Genomic DNA, 24,070 nt, shown 5'->3' with positions numbered 1-24,070 from the left:
CCCATTATACTGAAAGAGATAGGGTTTGCCTTCAAATATAAAGTGCATTATAAAAAAGTCCATGGCATTCGGTCAACAACTAGACCGAACTGAATCTGCCAGGTTTGTTAGATGAATGGCTGCTTTTCAGCTCACTTTGCTGACATTTGCTTCGAGGACTGTAAGAAAAAAGGAAAGGGAAAAAGTGGAATGACGGCTGAAGGGTGGTGACTTTTCTCCACCCCTTCAACGGCGGTAAAGCAGTGAAGCCTCGAAGAGAGGGAGGGGATTACAAGTCAAATTAGGCAAAAGAGGGGGCGCTTGAAATGAAACCAACGAGACAAAAGAAGCGTGGACTCTCTGGAATTAAAACAGAAAAGGAAGGGCAGAGAAGGAGGATTTTTTTTAATTTAACTTTTTTTTTATTACTTGCTGTAAACGTCCAGCATACTTTATAAATACGTATATGATTATTTAAACAAAGTAATAAAAGTTTTATACAACCCAACTTCTTCTCAAACATTTTCCCGAGGGACAATCCACTAAGCTGCAGTAAGTATTTTTTTTTTCCACTTTTGAGGTGACACAGTATGTTTAGTGCCGCCATGAACGCAAGTGGACCAACCGGCTGCATTTCACTACACGTGGCGTTTATACAAGCACTTTTGTTATATCTTTCAGTTGTTAAATACATCATACTTATTATACCGGGAGAGGGGTCTAATATAACTTGAGTTTGAGAAAAGGAAAGAAAACCAAAAAAGGATCAAGTTGCTTGTTTAGGAAGTGACCATGAGGGAAGGGGGGATATATATCTCACTGGAAAACTCGATTTACTGTATGTAGTATTTTAAACATCTGCATTCGCTGTGGTAACGAATTGTAAACATTACTACTAAACACTTTTTATAGCTTCCACGCATACTGGTTTCTTGATTAGTATCTTTAAGTAACAACCGTATGACCAAAAGGTGGTCGGAGACGCGTTTGTCTCGGAGATAAGAAAATGTTGCCTTCAATGACTCTGCGTAAATGTGCCATTCTGAAATTAAGATTGGGGAACTGCTAAACGTGAAAATGTCCATGTTGCTCCACAAACCTAATCTTGATCTCCTTTAAATCAATGTAAGTTTGCCAGACACATTCATTTCCTCATTCGTGTCAAGTACCGAACTGGATTAACTGTTTGCAGTTCTTGAAGTGACTCACTACGATAGACACCGCCAGGGTTGTTTCGCGTTTCGCATAAATTACGAGCCAGGGGCCGGCACGTGAACCTGGCAGCAGACCTCAGGCTGCTTCGCAACACACGGTAACCGGATCCGAGGAGAAACAGCTGTCTGTTCAGCATCGGGGATCCGTCGTGTCCGAGACTTTGAACGCCCGTCGGGCTGCGTTTATTTTCTCGGAAACTCCCGAGGATCAAGAGTTGTCTCTGCAGTTTTGGGTGTCCCGCAGTGGTACACAAACATGAGTGGTCGAGGTCAGAAACGTCCCCGTTGAGAAATCCGAATGGGAGCATCAACGAAAGGACTTCAAAGGTCCCGAGAATGTCATTGCGCAATGATAGAAGAATAGTAAGTAAATAATAGTAATAGTAAATAAAACTTTTTACACCAAGAAGCACTTAAAAAAGTTTGTACCAACATCATGATGCCAAGTAGGGAACTATGTTGAAGGGCTGCTTTCAACAAACTTTTTTTTAATGGGTGGCAGGGACACCAATAACCTGATTTTGATTCAGATCCCTTGGTCTTATGGGATGGAAAAATAATTATCGACAGCACGGGGACTGCACTTGTGCACATCCAAAAAGTTGATCAAAATGTGTATTTTTGAGTTTCTACCCCACAGCAGTTATTAGTTCATTATATGTCTTTAAATACAAAATGATTGAACTAGTTGTCTTAATGTCAAGCAATCTTGTTTACATTATCATTAGACTTTTTTCCCCAAGGGAATCTTGGCTTTTTGTGTGAAGCATTAGAACGATCAATCAGTTTTCTGAAATTGCTCACAGCAAGTGGTAATTGCGGTTGTAGGTGATAATTGGAGGCTCAAAATAGTAAGGTGAAGGAAGACTGCACTGTAATTCCTAAAGCGTTGGATGTACACTTTTTCCTAAGGAGAAGGTCCTATGCTCACATTTCTACTTTTTAAATGATTTGTTTTTTCTTTCATTGTCATCTTTTTCTTACAGTATCACAATGCGAGTTCAACAAATTACACTGCAAACAGAAAACGTCTGATCTGAAAAATGTACCAAAACGATCAGCCTAAAAGCTAAAGCTGCACGATATTGGAAAAACATGCGATTATGCAATTATGGGTGTTGAATGTTATATTGATGCGCTATCAATGTGTACCTAAAGAAAATACATTTTTATGACCTAATGAAAGCAATATTTTTTTCCATACTGATCCATAAGCAGGCTCAACGTATTCTTAGTTAATGAATTTATATTTTTAAAATATTAAAAGCTATTTAAAAATATAAAAATATTTTTAAAAAGTGATTTAGTTTTCCTATCAGAAGAGGATGCGCGTTGCACCTATCCATTTAACATTGCATCATCATTCAGTTGGTTGGGAGCGGGCATGTAGTTCAGGAAGCTGTTTCCTAATATGGTGTGTTCCCTCCGCTCGCGCTCACTTGACAGTGCTGTGTCAACTGTTTGGCAACCTTTTGCTGTTTTGAGTTGTGTTGATCCTAAACGCATCACATGTTCATGTTCTTCTTCCCAGGAAGTAGAGGGGAGTACAGCTCCAATCCAGATGTACGGATAATGTCAGCCCAACTGATATACAACATATTACAATCAAAGTTATATCAGTGCAACACTTTTGTTGTTGCAGCTATTTTCAATGAGCTGAACTTAAAGCACTAAGACTGAATGAATGCTGTTTACAAATCTGTTTACATTTGTGTTATTGAGCATTTCTTTGCTGAGATAATCTTACTGTAGCGGGGTGTGGGGGGAGGCTCAGAAAACTAGTCAATATCTGATATGGTCACCATTTTCCTAAGACAATGCAACAATTTTTTTTGCAAAAGCTGCTCACAATTTTTCAGTAAACCTCCTCATTGTTGAGTGGGCTTTTATCGTGGGAAGCCTAAGGCACACACGTGCAATAATCATACTGTCTAATCAGCATCTTGATGTGCAGAAGTGGGCATCCCGTCCTAATGTCTGTCATCGATGGACGCCCATTTTGTGGACAAAGGACGAGAGACGAGAAAGTAAAAAAAATAATGGACGGGCGGAAGTGGATATCTCCTCAGTCTGTCACTAACTGACGAAACTTGCCCAGCCAGTCGCGTTTACCCGAGCCGTAAAATGAATGGCGTGGCGTGCCACGTGGAAAATTGATCGCTGGTGTTCACTTGCTTATGTGTGTCACTCATGTGCCAGAGAAGAGGTAGTGTAATACTATTTTAAATACGATAAAAAGACCACGTTCTTGATATCCTAAGCAACAATAGATGACATAGCAACCGCAGCTGCTTTTTTCTTGTTATCTCTCAAGTCCTGCCGATTTCAGGACCATCAAGACGCATGCAGCTGCTCTTGAATTTTGCAGTCCCCTTAAATAACTGTGGCTTGCAGCACTACTAGGGTATTTAACTTGGTGTTCTACTTCCTTGTTTGCTAATCTGGCTCGTGCACTGTGTTATCAACGTGCAAGCCTTGGGTATGGTGCCCAGGACAAATGACAGACCGACAAAATTTGATAAATTGCCCACCTCACCCTCACATCAACACACACCTTAGAACCTTGTGACACTAATATGAACAAAACAGTGTATATTTACTATGTATTTTCAGTGATGACTCATTATTGATAATCACAATCAGAAGAATCAGAGGGACACCACATCAATTAGTCAATAATTCATCAATGACCTTAACCGTCTTGTCATTAAAGGTCATCTTAAATAAGAAGTGTACGAGTGTGACAAAGTGTGGGAGACACGGCGATGTAAAGAGGAGTGATTCTCCATGAATCTATTCTTAATCTGGGATTTGCCTTAATTACTTCTTAGTCACACCTGCATGATCTCATAATTGGCTATTCATGTCTACAGATTGACAATTCAGAGGTGGATTAATTTATATCTTGATGTCAGATGCTATGTGTGTGGGGACAGTAGGAGGATGGGGGTGTCATTGACCAAACATTGACCAAAGCTCCCCCTCTTTTCAGGACAATCACAGCCTACTGGACTGTGAGTAATTACATTACACACTCGCCTCATGATCACATGTTTGGTCATTGGTGACACACGCAGGCCAATCCGTACTATTAGCGCCTGCCAGGGAACACAATCCGGTTCCTAAAATCTTAAGTCAGGGCTCTTTCAAGTTTAAGAATCACTGTGTACTGTGTACTTATAAGCAATGATTGCTTAAAAAATTGTGACGTAACAGAGAGTGCTGGAGTATGGTTCCCAAGAAAATCACAGTCCTCATCTCTTGCAGTCAAAAAATTCCTTCTGTGTTTTCATCCATGTTTTCAGAACCAAATTAAACAGACGGTTATATTTGGACTCGTGTTTCCTCTTGAAATGCTTTCCACCTTTGTGTCAATGACAGAGTGAAAGCCTGTGTGTATGTCAGGGTGGTCATGACTGTATTGCTCAGTCATGTTCCAGGTTGGATTGACCTGTCCTGACTGTGCAGAAATGTGCGTGTTCTCTCCAGCCACCTGATATTGTTTGCTCCGTGACGTCATCTGTCACAGGGTGCGTGTTTATATTTATGTGAACATGTTCAACACCTCTCAATTCTGGCCTACCTCGTGGTGCGGTAAGGTGATGCCAGCTAGATGTCACTTGTCCTCGCTGAGGCGCGGCCGCATCCAAACGTCACACTTTTGATTTCCCTGAATTGTAATAGAGACATAACGAGTGTCAAACGTTTCAAACTAGGACAAAAGGGTCATAAACCACGTGGGGCCTCATTAGGAAAAGAGAGCGAGAGAAAATGTCATTCTCCATTTCGTACTGCTTAGAATAATAAATTATGGCGTTTTTAATTTGTTATGGAACATTTCATGACAAATCCATGACATCATATAGCAAATAAAAACATTGCGATGTCAAACTGTTAACATGTTAACATCAAATACACACTACTGTGAAAGGTAAATGCCATGATTTTTCACCAGTTTGTACTCCCAACAGGTCAATTTAAAACTAAATGAATATGACAAAAAGAAATATGTGAATAACCCATACACCAGCAGGTTCAATAAGCACTTATAAGACAAGAATGAGTGACTCATGCTTTAAGTAAGCATCTGGAAACTCTGCTTTTGGAATGTGAATAACTTATTTTTAGAAACAAAGGAAAACAAAATTGCTCTTCTTCACTACTCAAGCTCTTCTCTCTTGTAGTTAAATGACATAATAGGGAAAACATTTAAAGAACCTGTTATCAGAGATTTGTTTCTAAAATCAATATTAATTGAAATTGCAAGTTACTTAGTTATTATTACAAGGCCCAAGTATTTTAGTAGGCAAGCTAACTGTTGGCTAGCGGCTGTCGTTGCAGCATGGCCTGGCCATTGTGAAAATGCAAACAAAAGAAATGAGTTACCAGTGAGACTGCCTTTTGTAGCAAATCTCATGGCATTTTTTTCATGTTTAAGTTTAAATGTTTTTTTTCTGTCTTCTTTCGCAGAGCAGAAATGGCACCTTCTCTCCTCCAGGCCTACAGGAGGCGCTGGTGGATGGCAGTGACAGCGGTGATTGAGAATCTACTGTGCTCTGCCGTGTTATTGGGCTGGGGCTCATTGCTCATTATGCTGAAGCGAGAGGGCTTCTACTCACACCTTTGCTCAGGTGGGCATCGTATGTATACTGTACAGTGGGGGTCCTACATGGTTGTTCTTTTGTTGTTGTCATTTATGAACATGCGTTTCAATTCTGTGACACCCATAGAGAACGATTCGGTGGTGGTGTCTTTGGGCAACTCATCCGATGGCGAGGTGGAACAGTGGCTCAGCTGTGTGGACCAAGAAGAGATGTTGAATCTGGGCTTCACCATTGGTTCTTTCCTGCTCAGTGCCACCACATTGCCCCTCGGGATCCTGATGGACAAGTTTGGGCCGCGCCCCATTCGCCTGACGGGCAGGTAATGCACTAAAAGTCATCACTTTAGGTGGAATTGCCCAAAGACTGCTCCAACTATTTCTGCAAAATCTTGGGTCATAGATATACCCATAACATTTTGATAAATTGTATTTTTGTTTAGTTTTTTGTTGCTGATATAAAAGCATATTCCTCAGGCCAAAAATAAAAGCTACGTTGTCATTTAATCGAAAGGAACTTAAATTTAAATATGTATTCATCATTACTAACTGAAATACACTGCTTACACTAACATGACTGCAAAAGCTAGTTTACAAAACAAGTGTTGCTAACGTAACCATTTAGTTGCTATTTTTAATGACTTCTCTGACTGATCTGGAAACTATTTTTCAAAACAGCGGCTTGTTTAATTTTCACTAAGAATCAGGCAACATGAGCAAAGTTATTAAATCACTTTCTTTTAATCAGGAAGGATAATTGATAAAATCATTGAAATGTTTCTGCATGTTTCATCTCGGAATCAGCAGAATGTGGGATGAATGAAACACCAAGAAAGAGTATTGTTCCTTAACACCTTACTGCAGTAGTAAAAAGCAGAGGGATGGCATTCCCAAAGTGGGAGGAGGGACTTTAGTCTTTTGTGAGTCAGTGAATATAGTAGGTGGGGCAGCGTGTCAAGACTTGGGTGTGTATTTAGTCCAGCGTGCTTAAGAGAGCCCAATGAATGAGGAAATTCAACAGAAAAAGGGAAATTAGACAAATAAAATGGAAAAGAATGACTGGCAAATGCCATTATTAAGCACGAACCCAAACAAAAACAACTCCAACTATCTTCCCATATTGTTCACGTTTGTGCTGCCCAAGTTTCACAATTTGTGTGAGCCAGCATACAGTCACACATAGCCTAGTAAGATGTATCTGGCACACATTTAGAAATGTTAGGACCGTGCAGTCATGAGATGATGTCACGTGTTGGAGGTTACAATGTACTTTCTCTGGTTACAGCTCGTGTTTCGGTTTGTCTTGCATCATGATGGCCATATCTGCCTACGACCCACCGAGTGAGTACACCAACACACAACTACACAAACACACACACCGTAGATATGAACACATCAGCTGTAGAAATGTTCAGCTCTGTCACACACTGCTGTCACAAGTGTCAAAAGTGATGGATGCAAAAGTATCAAACGGAACAACAAGTGATCACATGCTGATCACTAATGTGAAGCCTGGCGAGAGCATAACAAAAAGATCCGCGCAATGTCATCACAAGCTAGCCAAAGTTGTCACCACCTCGGCCGCAGCTCCTTTTAAATAGACCGACCTTGGAACAAGAACAAAACTTACCGGGCACTTCATTAGGAAACCCTGCCGAAAGATAAATAATTAGTGTCCTATGTACTGTTTGGAATTGTTTGCCTAATCCATAATAGGAAAACATCTCGGTGCGAACTAAAACCACACATATTTGGTATCTTTTTGAAACAGCTCCCCTATTACATTATGCGAGGGGGGGGTGATGTTGTTTGAATGTGCAGTATTCCCCCTCTGTATGGAAAGCAGCTTACTATTAGACTAGTCATGGTGTTACATTTATTTTGGCATAAAAGTGTGCGACTCGAGTTGCACATAAATACACACATACTACACACAGTGAAATGGGAGACTTCAGCGGCCATCCCAGCGGCATCTGGTAACAAACGCGATGACAGTTTTGGCCTTTAACTCTTTACTCTTTACTTGCAGCGCTTTCGGCACTCATCTTTCTGGCTCTGTCCATGAATGGCTTTGGGGGCATCTGCTTGACCTTCACCTCACTCACGGTAAGACACAGTGCCCACAAATCAACAGAAAAAAAAAAATAGGCAAACAACCATTTTTTAGGGTCTGGAACGGATTAATATCTTTTCAATTTATTTCAATGCGGGAAACTTATTATATACAAATAAATTGAGTTACAAGCTTTGTCACTGGGCAAATAAAACACACAATAGCTTTATAGTTGATTGCAGTTTTATGATGGCAACAGTTAGTGTAGAGGTTCCACTTGAGTTGGTATTTTAGGCACACTGCAGCTTTCAATGAACTTGCCCAGGTTTGAGGTCACATTGGTGAATGATAAACAATCTTTCACCTGTCAACAGAATATATTTGCCATTTTTGTGATAGCTGCTCTAACTGCTGCTTGCTCAGTGGCCCGCATACACTACATTCTAAATAGTGTTATGTTTAGAGGTGTCACAGTACAAGACAAGTGTCCTAAAGGGGAAGGCTGCAAACATAATACCAATAAGAATCATGTTGTGCGTTCAATGGCGCGTGCTCCGAGTCAAGCGTATGCCAATTTTCCTCGTGAGGTTGAAGTGGGGCCAAAATCGACTTTTTGTCAGCTACTTGTGTTAAATCTGCCAGATCCTCAAGTGTCTGTCTATGTTGCATAAGAGCTGCACTGAGAAAAGTGGCCTGGTGTTCTTTTATCAGATAAGTTTTGGTAGCTAGCGTGGCCATAGCCTCTGTTTGCCTCAGCTGAGGCAACACTCTGTGTTGTGTTTACATTTACATCAAACACGTGTTTTAGCGTGTGATGTGTCAGCTGCTAAGGACAGTCCTCAAGCACATTTTATTGCTGCTGCGCCTCCCATGGCCTGGCAAGTATTTTGGTTCGTACTGTCCCCGCAGCAGCGTACGTTTCCAGCCCCCCCACTCCACCAATAGCAGCCCTCGCTTAGCCACACACCCTCTGCCTGCCAGTTCTCGGCCCACTCACCTCTATTTCAAACAGTCAAGGCCACGCTTTCTCCTCTCTTAGCCCCGTGACTCCAACCCTTCCCCCTTTCTCTCTGTTATGTGCATCAGTCTGCAGCAAATCAATTCTGTCTTCACACATGTGGCTGTTTAATGTGTCCACGTGATTTGGTACACATAAAAATGGACGCTAAACAAATAAAGAGATTCAAGAGATTTTAGTGTTCATATGCAAGCATTCACACAATTCTGAACGGCAATGTCAGCGCAGATGCTAAAGTTGTTATGACAGGAAAGGTGTCCTGGCTTTAAACTTCAATGTCAAGAAATAATAAAACTTTTCTCAATTATAAATTTTTTTAGTGAGACTTGAAGGTCTCTAAAACCAAAGCCAAAATTAATAACACTACACACTGACCAAGATGGCGCCAAGACAACTGACCGCCTTGGTTACATGCTGTTTAGTGTTGCCTTTTATTTTTTATCATTTTTATCATCTACACCACTTTTGTGCACTAAAGACTTTCTAACCACTAGGGAGTCTATTCTAGACCTTTTCTGCCAACTTTTACAAATCCCAAAAGATTTTTGGGGATACTAACTGGAGGAGCGGAAGCACTTTATGGCATTTGGAGGGGATGCGAGACGCTTTGGAGGATGAGGAAGCGAGTCGGCGTCCTTTATGAATGAAGGCTCTTAAACTCCACTTCCATTGTTCCATCTTGCAAATCTATGCTCCATGCCCAACAAAATAGATAATCCTCTTCACAAGGCCCAACAAACATTCTGCATGTTCTGCATGCTTTATTGAAATCTTTCTCAAAGAACGCATTCCGGACGGTTCACTACAATCTTTATCGTGGAGGCTGGACTGAAAGTCACTCTACTCACTGGGCGAGTGTGTTTACACCCCATTTACATTACAGACTAAAGACATGCGGTTTGATTTCTGTCGAAATGACTGTCACTCTGACCACGCACACATACGGTCGAGAGTTGTCCATGTTCCACCTTTGATTGAGTCTTCCCCTCCCCACTGTCCGGAACTGAATGACATCCACAGTGCTGTTATTGTTGTTTGGAGAAGTTGGAGGCTCACGTCACATCCTAATTAGGGGCATCTCGCAAATGTTTGCTTCACTTGGATGAGACTTTTCAGTTCCTGTTGGCAGGGAAATTCCTTCTCACTGCTGTCAACAAACTGTTTCTTTGGTTCGCTTTTGCCACAGTGGGAAATACATCAGCTTCATTGTGTCACTGTATAAAATGTCAAAATAAAATATGATTTTTCACCACTAAAACACATTTAAGTTGCACAGAGTTGAATTGCCGGTATCATAAGCGACTAATGTTAGCAGTGAAGTTAAAATATTCCCCCCCATTCAATATACTATTGCCCTGCTCTATATAAGATCTTTAATTGTTGAGAATAAAAATAATTTATCTTAAAATCTATTGTATTTCTTTTGTTGGACATATTTTCAACAAAATGAAATGAATTACTAATGATTATAGTAACTGTACCGCTTTGATATTGGTGGTGGTAAATATTGGTGATGAAAAAAGAAGTGTATAATAAAATCTCCATTTTTTCTACAAAAACCTGATTTCCTATTTTAATAAAATGTCCCTCCATCACAAAATGAAAAGGTCAATGTTAATGAAATGAAGTTTTACTCTTTGTTATTTTCCCCTCTGGTATTGGCTTCAATTCTCCTGACACCAAAAACCTGTTTGATTTTTTTTTTCCACCATCAACTTACCAATAATTAAATTAAATTAGTCTCTAGAACAGTTGGAAAAGTTGCTAAAAATAATGACACTAACTTGGCAACGCTGACTGTTTGCAAATATTTTTTTTTCCAAGCAGTGGAATGCACTTCAAACTTTACGAGCAACAAAAGAATTATTCAAAATAAAAGAATCCTGACAAAAACATTTGAATTAATCAATAAAATCAACGAATCATCCTTCCTTAGGTACATAGGTAATATTGCCTAAAAGAGGCATTATTTCAATTTTGTTAATGGAACGTTCTCATATCTATTTTAAACATGACCTTGTACTTCTGTCTGATAAGTTAAAGAAGTAAATCAAATATTTGTTAACTACCCACAGACTTCTTTGTAAAAGTTCAAACAAGGTCAGGGCTCACGTCACTGAGAGACGTCGTCTTCCCGCCAAACCATTACCCCAAGCACACACACACACACACACACACACACACACACACACACACACACACACACACACACACACACACACACACACACACACACACACACACACCTTTGAGCATACCTTTCAGGTGTGCCTCCCTTTCTTTAACAATCATCACACTTGGCTTTTATGCTTCTCATCGGCACGGCTGGAATGAAGGCAGGCCTCTCGTGCGCAGTCTTAATAGCCGTGGAATTCCCTCCAGGGGCCTGTTGGATCACACAGCAGTGGGAAAAAAAAAAATCATATTCTTTCAATGTATTACGAGAGCTGTCACTATTCTGAGCGCGGCGCGGCATGGCGCTCAGCAAATATGAGGAACAAAACACTGCAGGGAAGCATGGAGGAGCCTCTGTAAAGTCACTCAGGGTCAACTCCAAAGGAAGTTAAAAGGTCTCATGTTAGAAAGCAACTTGTGATCGAGCAACAATCGCCTCAGCTTTTTTGGAGACGTGTGGAGCAGCTGGAGGAGGGCGAGGTACCAGTGATAGGATATAGGAAAACTGTCTGGTCAGAATTATTCAGCTGTCGTTCGGTGTTCTCCCGGGAGCTCTGGGAGAAGGGCTGCAGCTATCAAATAAAAAAAATTCCCATATCCAAGAAACTGATTAAGATACGGATTTTTTTTCCACATTGCAATGAATTGCACAGTTTGCCATTTTTCATACTTTCTCAGCAGTGACATGCGGTCAAATTGACACATTTATCAACCAAACAGTGTAGCATACTACATATCTGCCATTTAATTAGAAGCCTGGTATTAAAAATGAGTAAACTAGTATTTTGGAGATTTTTGAAGCAGGTTTTTACTCAACTTTGGTCTTCTTCCGTGTTTTGCGAAATGTCAGAATTAATGGACTAATACTACAATTTCCTCATAACCGCGCCAATACGTTATCCTGATTCAAGTCTGCACATGTACAGTAGAAGATGAAACAGTACACTGGATGAGAAGGGATGGGGGAGCAGTACAAACAATCACAACAATTGTTTACATTTTTTTTATTACCGTATTTCCCGGACTATAAGTCGCTCAGGAGTATTAGTCGCACCAGCCATAAAATGCCCCAAAAAGTGAAAAAAAAAAAAACATATATAAGTCGCTCCGGAGTATAAGTCGCATTTTGGGGGGCAATTTATTCGACAAAATCCCACACCAAAAACAGTTATGAACGAGCAACAACAGGCTAAACGATAGGTATGCTAACGTGACAAACACAAACAAAGAGCTAAGAACAGGCCTGACGCAACATATAGAGTGATTAAGGACAACTATTACATGAATAACATGTTTATAAAACCATCGGTGTCACCCCAATTCATTAAATCCATCGATCGTTCGATACGATAGCAACGGGCTAAACGATAGGTATGCTAACGTGACAAACACAAACGAAGAGCTGAGAATGGGCCTGACGTAACATATAGAGTTATTAAAGAAAACGATTACATGAATAACACGTTTATAAAATCATCGGTGTCACTCCAATTCATTAAATCCATCGATCGTTCTTTGTCAACAATGGCTGCGCGCGGCTGAGGGCGCTTGCTCTTCAAAATATTTCACAGGCTCATATAACGATAGATAAACTATATTTCAAATAACTATAATATAAGCAATAATATTATCAAACCATCCGTGCACTTTAAATCCATTAAATCCATCGATCAAATTCCTCGTCATTTGTCAACATCGCCGCGCGTGCGCCCTAACGTCAGCCTCGTCTTTATTCCACAGATCTAGTATATAACTATATTGTAGCGTTAACAAAGTACAAGGATAGACGTGGGTTTGGTAAACAGCTCTTTATTAAACAAAACAAACTTCCAAGCGTGTGGCGGCGTGGACTTCCAGACACAAGAGCTCCATGGCATAGGACCGGGTGTGCGTAATGGCCATGTCCGAGCCCCATGCACCGTTCGCGGACAGCCACTCGGCTGAGCGCCGGCCCCCGACTCAGTAGAGTAGGACCGGACGTGCGTAAAAGCCATAATAGTTTTTCAAACCTTCTATGTCACTCCAAATCCTCAATTCCTTCAAACTCTTTGTCCTCCGTGTCACTTAGAAATGATCACCGCTAATGATGCCGGTAGTCCTTAACGTGGGTACGTTTGTCCTTTATGTAAACAAGCGCCGCGCGCGCCGTGCCACTGACGTCACTTGAAATAGTAATCGATTGGTACATCACGGTTCTCCAAACTTTCTTTCTGCTGCTCGATTACTGTTTTCAGCTGCATATTTTACAACTTGATGTTTGTAACCTGCAAAATATGAGTTTCTTTTTGGTGCCATTTTTCTTAAGCCCACCCAGTTGATGAGTCACGGCCAACGGTGAAATTTAGAGCGCCCTCATCCAGTTTCGTCTGAAAATATAATTTTTTTCAAATGTAGTTTTTTGTTTTGTTTATTTGGTTGTTTTATCAAAGTCAAAGTCTGCTTTATTGTCATTTTTTTTCATATACCAAGACACACACAGAGATTGAAATTACGTTCCCACTATCCCTCGGTGAGATAGTACACATATGCATACAAGCAACACAAAAAACCCAAGAAGGCACAAACAATGAATAAATAAGAGTGTTGAATAAATGATAAATAAACAAATAATAATAAATAATAATAATAAATATAAGAGGAGCAAAAATGGAGCAAGTGTACATGCAGCAGACAGTGGATATGGTGCTTCAAAGTGTTAATTGCTTTATTTGATGTTTTCTCTATTTTTTATGTTTTGAATATGTTCAAGATAAAGATATAAAAGCATGTGAAGTCATCAACTATACTAAAAATAACATGGGAAGTGGTCAACTATACTTATAAGTAAGTGATGTCTTAATGATCAAGTAAAAATTTGTGAAAAAAACATATAAGTCGCTCCTGAGTATAAGTCGCCCCCCCACCCAAACTATGAAAAAAAACGCGATTTATAGTCCGGAAATTACGGTAATCTGCAGTGTTACGAATAAAACTAAATATGTAACACAAACATTAAATACACCAGTCTGAATGTGGAAAATTGGAGACTATATTAAAAGTGTCTGAAAACTTTACATGAGGTATGTAAGGAGAGACAATAACAGTCAGTTCCAAGTTAGTGAAACATTGCACAATTTAAAATGAAGCTCACTGCTGCACTTAACGTCTTGCATCAATCGACAGCATGTCTCCTGGTTGCAGCACAATCTGCCAAATTCTCAATCTAGGATTACTCTATGCCAAGCCGTAGTAACTTCAACATGAACAAAAAGCTTTCGATCCACATTTACAATAATTTCTTGAGCCTTAAGGGGAGCCTCTGCTTTCTGGGGTTATTTCCGTCCTGACTCAATTACACTCCTTTCATCCTTCATTATTACTAATTTAAGAACCCTTTTTTCCACTGAACTCTACTTCCCCTTAGAATCCAGTGTTGCATAATCAAACCTGAAGTTTGGTCCACTCTGTGGAGTGATTAGTGGCGATTAAAGTCACAGTAAGGGGTGTGCATGCCTCAGGTGATTGAGCCAACAGGAGCAGAGCCTGAAATGATTGTTGGTGACAAATGAGCAGCCACCGCTCCATCTTTGTCTGACTTCTCTTCCCTGGGTGACCATCGAGGGCCTCAGTGTGTCACTTAACATCGTCAATGCCGGACACGAATGTGGTGGAAACGTGAAGACGCATTTTGTCTTGCTGCAGACATCAGTAAGCTGTTAAAGCTCACATGTCTGGAATAACTTTGCTTTAACATCAGGAAAAGACACAAACTCCCCTGTGTGCTGTGGACCCTCTCGCCTACCGTCAATAAATCTTAGTAGTACAAAAGTGCGTATGGCCTTCAACTATGTACATTCCCAGAAGCCATGAATTGGGATGGGTGTTTTGCGCCCTTCTGACATCCTCAGGAAAGCTTTAAATTTCCTGTTTACCCACTACCATCAGTATCATTGTGTCAGCTCTGACTCTTGCCCTAAAGGTCATCGTCGGACAGCAGCCAAGAACACGCACACGTGGAAAACGTCAACATTTTCACGTCTGTAGGCTTTTTAGCACCGTTAAGTTCCTGGAAGGTTTTGTGACTCTCTGTATATGCTCTTGCTTTTGCTCTAATCGGTATTAAGTAGGGCCTGACTGTAATATTAAACCTTTTCGGATCGGTAAAAATCTGTCTTCCCCCCACATTACAACATAAGAGAAAAATAATGACATTCAAAAAATGTTTTAGATCAGCAAAAAAATCTGCCAATTTTTGTCTTTTTTGTCAAGTTAAACAAACAAATACTAAATGAAAAACTGAAGAGTCAGATGTTTTTCCATTGAGAATCAATCGTTTTCTTGGATCGGAGGAAGAAGCGAATGCTGATAACATTATCGAGTATCGGTACTCTGTAGCGGCAAGTACTTAGTCTGAAAACAAAATGGTATCGCTGCATTGCTAGTTGAAACTAAGTTAGGGTCAGGCTTGTTTCGCACTTAAATGGGAGACTGCTTGCTTTGTTGGAGCAAGCCGGAAGAATAGCAGAACTTTGTATCAGAGTACCAACATTGCATTAATAAAAAGTTTCTGTCAAGAAGGGCATCTGCTCATAAAACCTATGCCCCAAAAAACTGGGAAGATGACGAATAGTGTAGGCTCTAGTTCACCCGTGATCCTCGTGAGTACTCGTGCGTCAACTGGATGCATGATTGTGGAGAATAGCAACTGTTTAAAATCATAATTAACACTGCGTTTTCTAGGACAGTGTAATAAAAGAGGGACTGGACTCTCTGATGAAATCAAGAACAGGGAAAACCCAGTTAGGTTTTCACGGAGGTAATTAGTTGGAGAGAAAATTGAACTTGTAGGGCAGCATACTTTTAATCCGCCACATGTGATCTCATAATCGTCATTGGCCCACTGAAAACTTGTAATTAAAGTACACTGAGTGTGCCAGTGCCACAATAGGGGCATTGTCGTGGGGGTTAAGCTGCTTATTACTGTAAACAGGTCAACCTGATGTGTGATGTCTTCGTGCCTGGTGCCAGCCTTTAGAAATAGCAAAATGAGCGGAGGTGTAGCTTAGTCTGAGTCTGTACGAGTACGAGGTCGACATCCAGTCTGGTCAGAAGTCTGCTGCTTTCATTCCTCATGACATCAAATGCACTCGTGTGAAAATGAGTGACATCGTCACTGTGTCATTGAGTGCACAAGGAAAGGGATTGTGCGGTCTGGCTCTCAGACACCAAAGATGTTGGCCAAACAGAAAGCAAGACAGAAGATGCCTGCCCCCTGCTGGCCGAAATGAGAGAGAGAGTGATAGCAAAAGAGAGAGAGGGGGATAGGTCTGTCTTTGGGTTATAATATACACAACATTGGGTTGTAATATACATGACCCAACATTTGTTTGATTTGTCCTTTTTCTGTGTTTCCAGCTGCCAAATATGTTTGGTGCCCTGAGCTCCACCATCATGTCTCTAATGATTGGCTCGTATGCCTCATCTGCCGTCACCTTCCCTGGAGTCAAGGTAACTTTCTAGATGACGAACATTAAATGCAATAGTATCAAAGAGTCTTTAAGGTCAAGTTAATGTTTTGAGAAACCAAGAATTTTTTTGGACGGAATCATTTCTACTGATTGTGATGTATTTGGATGAAAATCCCAGATGTGATTTCGATTTTTTCTCTTCCCTCCAGCTCATCTATGATGCAGGTGTGTCCTTTAAGGTGATCATGTGGTCCTGGGCAGGCCTCGCCGGGTTTGTCTTTGTTAACTGCTTCCTCAACTGGCCCACGGAAGGTTTCCCGACGCCCGAAGAAGTAGATTACAGGTTAGTGTGTGGTGTCAAGTTCCAAATATGACTTGATCTCAACATTATTTTCTATTGTTTTTGTGGGCCACAGTAAGATCCTCACACTGCAAGTGTCACCGTCAACTGACCAGAAGGTTGTTGAAGAGAGACTGAGAGAAAAAAATGGTGAAATCCAACACTCAGCGGAGAAACTTCCCAATGGAGGCAACGTTGGGCCCAGTAGGTCAAAAACACGGGATGCAAATCAAGTAGTCAGAATCACCTTTCACCCAGATGCAATCTAATAAGTAACGGTTTTCAATTGTTTTCATTATTGGTGTGGTCTCCGAATTAGCCATGGAGAAATTCCACACCTTTTTTTGGATCTCATTTGATTGTTCAGTAAAAAAGTGTCCGTCTCCTCTCTCAAGGTACTGTTCCTTTCCGCCGCTCTGTTTTCTCACCCATCTTCCTGTGGAGTCTGGTCACAATGGGGATGTCCCAGCTGAGAATCATCTTCTTCATGGGCGCCATGAACAAGATGCTAGAGTTCATGGTGACACATGGCGAAGAACACCGTGAGTGTCACCGTGCCTCCTCGCAGTCCCAGAAGACGAGTTAACATGACCCACTGGCTTTTTTTCCCCCCATGTTACAGCGTCCGAAGATTTGGTAATTGAGAGTGCAGAGAAAGGTGAGCAGTGGCTCGATTTCAGCCACACCACATAAATGCCTCGTTTTGACTCTACGCTCTCTTTCAGTCAGCTTCTACTCATCCATCTTCGGCACCCTGCAGCTGCTGTGCCTCGTCACGTGTCCTTTGATTGGTTATATCATGGACTGGAAGATGAAGGAGTGTGAAGAGGACAAACCCCTCGCACCGGGAAATGAAAAGAGGTAGTGGATCTTGGGGAAATGTTCCATCCAGAGACAATGCAGCCTTACATTCCCAAATGAATTAAAAATGAGAGTATGAACAAGAAAAAAAAAAGTGCCGACTGGCATGACAATGACTGCGTTGTGGGTGGTTTTGACACGCCTGCCCATGTCCGCCAGTGGGCCCAAGCGAGACCGCACTATCCAGAAGCTGACCAACGTCATGAGGGCCTTCATCCTCACCAACCTGCTGCTCATCGTTTTCGGCTGCTGCTCCCTCATCGACTGCCTGCCGCTACAGGTGGAGCAGACGCTCGAAACAAATACAAGTTGCATGTCGGGAGTCAGCCGTCAATGTTCAATTCTTTGCTCGCCCGTCTGCCAGATCCTGACCTTCATCCTTCACACCATGGTCCGAGGCTTCATTCATTCCTGCTGCGGAGGCCTCTATGCTGCAGTGTGAGTGTACTTTCTAGAGCCAGGATTGTGTACCGTACTTTCAGCACTATAAGGCGCACCTAAAAACCTTATAGTGCGGAAAATACGGTAAATGAATGGGTCAAAAGAGTCAATTGAAAAAAATCCGGCAGTGTGACGATAAAGCTATGATTCATTTTTCTCTTGGTAAAGACAGAAATGTTGTCATAGCTTTTCTTCTTTGAGCTTGAAATGATCGAATCCAAGTCTTCTTCATCACCCGCCTCATACCATACTTCCTTTTGTTTTCAGCTTTCGGTAACCATCCACTGTTTCTCCCATCATAGCTACCCATCCAACCACTTCGGCACACTGACTGGCCTCCAGTCTATGATCAGCGCTGTGGTCGCCCTGCTCCAGCAGCCACTCTTCATCGCCATGGTTGGGCCGCTCAAAGGAAACCCCCACTGGGTGAGGACTTTGTTGTAAAACACGGATGGCACAGCCACCATTTCACATAATTTACACCAATAAGCATTCATAGCATCTTTTAGCACATCCAAGGAAGCTAATAAGGACAAGTGGTATGAAATGAAAAGGAGGTATGTTTGGATGTGATTTCCTTTGGAATTAAGAAAAGCAACGCCACATAAATTCAAGTTAGAGTTATTTCTGTTGAACTGACAAAATGCAGTTCCCTGTGGTGTTAAAAAGTCAATACGCTATTCTAAATTGACTTTGATCTGTCTTCATTCTATCTATGCTAGCAATGTATCGTGACAGGCAGAATTAATACTCTTCCACTAGGTGGCAGACGTTTCATTATAAACATGCACATTTATGTTTTTACATCTGCTGTGGGAATTTGTTTTTCTGATTTGTGGCTCAATAAAGGTTGCGAATCAGTGCACTAACAGAAACATTCCTGTTATCCAATCAGATCAACGTGGGCCTCCTGATCCTCTCATTGGCCGGCTTCCTGTTGCCTGGTTACCTGTTTTTCCACCGCAGATCCCTGATCAGGGAGAAAGAAGCCCGAGACAAGAGGGCCACCGGCCAGGAGATGCAAGCGCTCAACCAGGCGGAGGCCAACGGTTACAAGCACCAGAGCAACGGCCAAGCGGCTGTCGAGGCTTAAAACAGAAGCGAGGATTTGAGGAATTATAGGATTTATTTTTGTATGTGCCTTCAAAATAAGCAGCAATATGTCCAATGTTTTTTGGGTCTGAAAACCGTATAGTTTGACATAGGAAACCACCGCCCCGCCCCCAGCTGGCTCCCTTGGCTCGCATGCCCCCCCGCTTTGCATTGACTGATGACAGTGTGAGCCCCGTCCACGCTGTGGCGCGATGTGAGCGCGAACTGCGCCACCGACATTTGTTGGTGTTATTTATCGGGGTTAATGTTGTCACAGAGCCAAATGAGTGCAATCCAAAGCCATACATCTGTTCTACTCAGCAACGCACACGTCCGCCCTGGTGTGGCCTTCGCGTTACACTGCGGACATTATGGTACTTGAAACACTTGAATCAAATCTTCAGACAAATCATCGCAATCCTCACTAACACCAAAGAGCAGCTTGGAAAAGAGTCGAAATGTTATTTTGTCAGTATTGTTCAAGGAATGTGCGGAATTAAGCTTTTAGTGAATTATTATTATTGTTCTTATTAATGATCATGCTTTCTCCAGAGATTCAATTCATAAATGTCCCACAGGTAGGAAACGTAATCAATATTGAAAGACTGCAGCGAAGCTTGTAGAGACGTCATATCTACCTCCTCCGTTTCACTGTCTCTCTGCAGCCGACTGCACCATCTGTCTACCTACTTTTTTTTTTTTTTTTTCCAATATGAATTCCCCAAAACAGAATCATTTAATCAGTGAAGTTGTCGCCTTTCATATTACACCAAGTGGAGCTGATTTAACCATAGGAATCCTAGACTGATTATTCAATTCAAGTACACATTGTGTGTTAATGTTGTTTTGTTTCGGCACTTTGTACTGCTTTATGCACAGAAATGAGATGGTGTGTATAAAATAAGTATTCAGTGTGTTTTCATACTATAGATGCAGTAGAATTCAAAAGGGAAGCATTTGTTTGACCAGCAAATGTTTTGTAGCCTGCCAAGATGATTGCCTGCATATGCTTTGCTCCATGTTGCTTTTCTTGTCATGACGTGTTGATTCGCGAGTAACAATCCGGCCAAAACAATTAACTTTCTGTACATAGTTTCGAGTGTTTTACTAAATGACATATTCTACTTTATTTACCATATATGTGTCCAGTATGTGTTGCAGTGACTTGGCCAGAAGATGCTTGCTGTGCTTCAATTAATTTTTGTGTAATTTTCAGATAGATGAGGAGCACTCAAGTCTGCAAGTCATTGTACTATGCAACAGTAGAGTTTGGGCTTATGCAATCACTTTGTAAAAGATGATTTGTTTTGACGATGCATTTCAATGTCCTTACATGTTGTTTTTACGGCTGCTTTTAGATGTGATGCATTTACTGTACGCATTATCTTTCCTTTATGCAATACATGCATTGTGTAGTTTGTCTAAACTTGGGTGCCTTTCCCTGACATTTGGCTCCATGGCAACGCTGACTTGAAAACAAAAACTGTGCCAAACTAAATCCAATGTATTTGGGACTGTAAGCTGCATCGTCAAAGTTGCAGCAACTGTATGTGGAAAAACTGGACGACACCAAGACGTAAAATACACATGTGCATGTAGTAACTTTTAAAGTGTCAGCGGTGTTGATGTATCATTCCTGTGAACTTTCAGAAAGTCAAAATAGATATCACCAGCATAACTGAGAGGATTACAAAGCTTGTTATTATCTGCAAAGTCAAGAAGGGCTGCTTTTGCACATGACATCTGAACAACACCTCTGATATTTTTCTTTACTCTGTATATCATCAATCATGTACAGCAACTAATGTAATCCTGCTTGAAGTAATTAATACTAGATACAACAATCGTTTTAACCAGCTTGTGAATTTGATAAATAAATACATTGATGAAGTAAGACTTTGTGTAAAAGAGGATTTATTTACAATGGATTTAAGCCTAGAAATTCACAGCAACATGGCTCGGCGTCACCATATGCACAGGTATGCCCAAAATCATTCATACCCTGACCAAATTCTGCATTCAAGTGAATTCTTATTCATCTTGATTATGAATCCTTGCACCTGGCCGTACGGTTGAGATATCTAAGCTATGAGGCATATCCCAAAGCAAGCATTAAACATTGTAACAAAAGTTTGTGTTGGAAATAGGTTGAAACATTGTCACAATAAAGTCAAAAAGGGACAGAGCTCACAGCTTGCCGTCAAAAATAGTCCAAAGCGTTGTTGTGCCCACTGCTCCTGAACGCATCACACGAACATTTCTAGTTTCCAGCCAATCTGTTCTTTCGCAATCGCATACTTTGAATAGTACGGGTGACGCACACACACATACGCACGCACACACGGACTAGGGCCTATCTGAGGCTGTTGCTGTTGGGTTGCGAGCCAGGCAGGCCAGTATGATCAGGGCTATGGCGGTTCTGCAGAAATAGGGGAAAGGAGAACCAACTCTATTAATATCGCTAATATCACTGAAAACACCCGAGGTTTGTGCGAGCAACAAAGATATGATTTGAAGAGGCAAATTAAAGGTTTAATGACTGGGATGCAGCAACTTCAGTTTTTCATGTGTGTGCTTGGTTATGTTTGACGTTATGGTATTTTCTTAAAGTGACATGACTAAGAAAAAAATGATTGTGTGTTGTTGTTTTTTTTATGGTGGGAGCTTTATCGTATAAACTCATGCTTGAATAAAATAACACCTTACCTGTATTTTTACATGTAATAAATTAAGTGAGTCTAATGGCCAAAGAACTTTATTTGAAGGAAACATTAGAGAAATATAAGGTTTAAAAAAAAGATTTAAAAAAAAAAAAAAGTAACTCTGATATGTCAACAAAAAATATATATATTTTTTTTTTTCTTACATGCCATTAAATGCAACCTTGCTCCCAACCCCACAAACTAGTGCTAATGGCTAGTGGCTAAACCCTTTTTTCCCCCTCTGTGAGTATCTGGAATGTGCCTTTTGCTTCGCTTTTTCTTCCTATTTTGTATAAGAAACTTGAATGAAAAGTTTTCAAAAAAAACATCTAAAGCAAGACTGTCAGTACTGTAGTCATTTGCATAATTTGGCCCAAGTCATAATAAAACCAAAACAATGCAATAAAATAATAAAAGCTTTGTTGGATTTCAGGTAACTCAAATGCAATGACAAACCAGTTCATGGGTCATCTAGCATATGTATTACAAGTGTCTTCTTTATGTTTCCAATCGTGTCCCTTACCTTCTTCTTTTTCTTATCTTTCTTCTTCTTCTTGCGATCTGGATCGTCATCCCTCTTTTTCTTCTTCTTTTTGGGGTCGGTATCTGACGGCGTTTCCGCTGCGTCGAAAAGGATTCGGATGAGAGGGCGTCTTACAAACGCAGATGTGTGTGAGTTTGTCTGTGAGGTGGACGTCCTACCTTGTGGTAATGGGTCTTGCGGGCGATGGTGTTTATGCTTGTGCTTACTCTTCTTCTTTGGTGGCTGTATGTGCATCAGCCGGTACTGCTCTGGGAGCTGAAAAAAACACACACACATTGACATATTCTGTAATTTTCAAAGCATTAAGACACACATAGCTAGCCAGTTGCAGGGCACATAGACAAACAATCTCTCATACTCACAATTCACTTCTATGGGTGATTTTAAATTTTCAATGACCCTAACATGCATGTTTCTAAGAATGTAGTAGGAAAAAGCCAGAGTCTTTGGAGAAAACCTGAGAAAAAACACGGACTCAGGGAGAACATAGAGAAAATGGATAGGGTAGGTCTTTACCGGCCCAGTGTGTAGTCTGAAGCCTGTTAGCAAAGCGCCGGTGAGCGGACTGAAGGAGTTTCCAGACACTGGTGGCTTATCGATCAGGGATCTCAACGAGCTCCCATCTTGATTCCCGGGACAGTCGATCATACCTGCAACAAACAGGAAGACAGACTATTGGCCTATTATGAAGACTAAGAAGGGATGAAAGCTGAATATAACAATATTTTAAATAGTGTTTGCATCACACGTCCATGGCCCACCTGGTAACTCTGGGAGAAAGTTGCTGAGCTTCTCCTTCACCTTCTTCCCGCAAAACTTGTTGTAGGCGTGTTCCAGGTTGTAGTGTGTGATGAGGTTGGTGTTCCCAGTTAACTCGTTCCCAACTAAAAATAAAGTTGGCCACATAAATTGTTTATTTTGCATTCTATCACTATTAGCGTTCGATGACACAAGCAACTATGTTAAAAGAGTAAATGCACACATGAGAAATGAAGCTTTAAATGTGTTGCAGCGAAAGTCGTGGCGTAAATGTGAAAGTTGCTCCCAAGAAGCGATCTGCATGACTGACGTTAGCTGCGTTAGCATTGTTTACAAACTACTTCCGATAATGTGTCGAGTATTTCCATTGCGTCCTCAAACGCAGAACACATTCAAATCAAGCAAAGCTCATACAACGATACAGTACCGGGTAGTTCTCGTAATAAATAGAAGGGTTCATTCATGGCTCCAGACTTCCGCAAAGGAGGCCCCTCATCCCCGAGCTGTGGTGCCATCTGCCCTGCCACAGAGACTTGATTTTGCGGTAGAGGCGGCGGAGGTTTCCCAGGTCCGAATCCGAGGGTAGACGAACCGGGTGGTCCCTGAGTTTCATTTTGTCCAAATAAAGTTGAAAACATTTCCGTCATACTTGCCACTGTTACAATTGTAAATATCGAGACGTAAACGGGTCACGCAAGTATGTGTTTACAGAAAACGGTGATGTGATGCTTCCCCATTGAATATTATTTCTTGATGACGTTCTCACGTAATACCATGAGTAAAGTGGCAAGATACCGTAATACCTGGTCAGTGTGCGCATGCCGTTATACAATTATGGATTCAGA

At 41.2% G+C, this 24,070-nt stretch overlaps 2 protein-coding genes across 6 annotated transcripts; one reads left to right on the top strand and one right to left on the bottom strand.

Annotated features, from left to right (window-relative positions):
* Positions 1-378: 378 nt before the first annotated feature.
* On the bottom strand, positions 379-23,998 carry med19a (mediator complex subunit 19a). Of its 3 annotated transcripts, none has more exons than XM_068651657.1 (7): positions 23,653-23,998; positions 23,228-23,350; positions 22,983-23,116; positions 22,625-22,721; positions 22,446-22,543; positions 11,123-11,250; positions 379-4,863 (listed from the first exon to the last, which is right to left on the bottom strand). In XM_068651657.1, the coding sequence occupies exons 1-6, from the start codon at positions 23,870-23,872 to the stop codon at positions 11,146-11,148; spliced, it is 777 nt and encodes a 258-aa protein (XP_068507758.1). In that variant the 5' UTR covers positions 23,873-23,998; the 3' UTR covers positions 379-4,863; positions 11,123-11,145. The 3 variants fall into 3 exon arrangements, with proteins under 3 accessions (XP_068507758.1, XP_068507756.1, XP_049605674.1); XM_068651655.1 differs by lacking the exon at positions 379-4,863 and adding an exon at positions 6,516-10,078; XM_049749717.2 differs by lacking the exons at positions 379-4,863; positions 11,123-11,250 and adding an exon at positions 21,118-21,639 and having other exon boundaries at positions 23,653-23,997.
* slc43a1a (solute carrier family 43 member 1a) lies at positions 382-21,114 on the top strand. Of its 3 annotated transcripts, XM_049749495.2 has the most exons (15): positions 382-531; positions 5,664-5,824; positions 5,924-6,116; positions 7,079-7,134; positions 7,823-7,899; positions 16,434-16,526; positions 16,696-16,829; positions 16,903-17,030; positions 17,222-17,368; positions 17,449-17,484; positions 17,552-17,687; positions 17,847-17,967; positions 18,052-18,125; positions 18,431-18,554; positions 19,024-21,114. In XM_049749495.2, exons 2-15 carry the CDS (start codon positions 5,671-5,673, stop codon positions 19,219-19,221), a joined length of 1,671 nt encoding a protein of 556 aa, XP_049605452.1. In that variant the 5' UTR covers positions 382-531; positions 5,664-5,670; the 3' UTR covers positions 19,222-21,114. The 3 variants fall into 3 exon arrangements, with proteins under 3 accessions (XP_049605452.1, XP_049605444.1, XP_068507748.1); XM_049749487.2 differs by having other exon boundaries at positions 5,664-6,116; XM_068651647.1 differs by lacking the exon at positions 382-531 and adding an exon at positions 1,408-1,556 and having other exon boundaries at positions 5,664-6,116.
* Positions 23,999-24,070: the final 72 nt, after the last annotated feature.

This window comes from Syngnathus scovelli, chromosome 1 (assembly GCF_024217435.2).
Source record: "Syngnathus scovelli strain Florida chromosome 1, RoL_Ssco_1.2, whole genome shotgun sequence".
NCBI lineage: Eukaryota > Metazoa > Chordata > Actinopteri > Syngnathiformes > Syngnathidae > Syngnathus > Syngnathus scovelli.
Note: the sequence above shows the minus strand (reverse complement) of the source record. Positions and strands in the feature narration are given on the sequence as shown.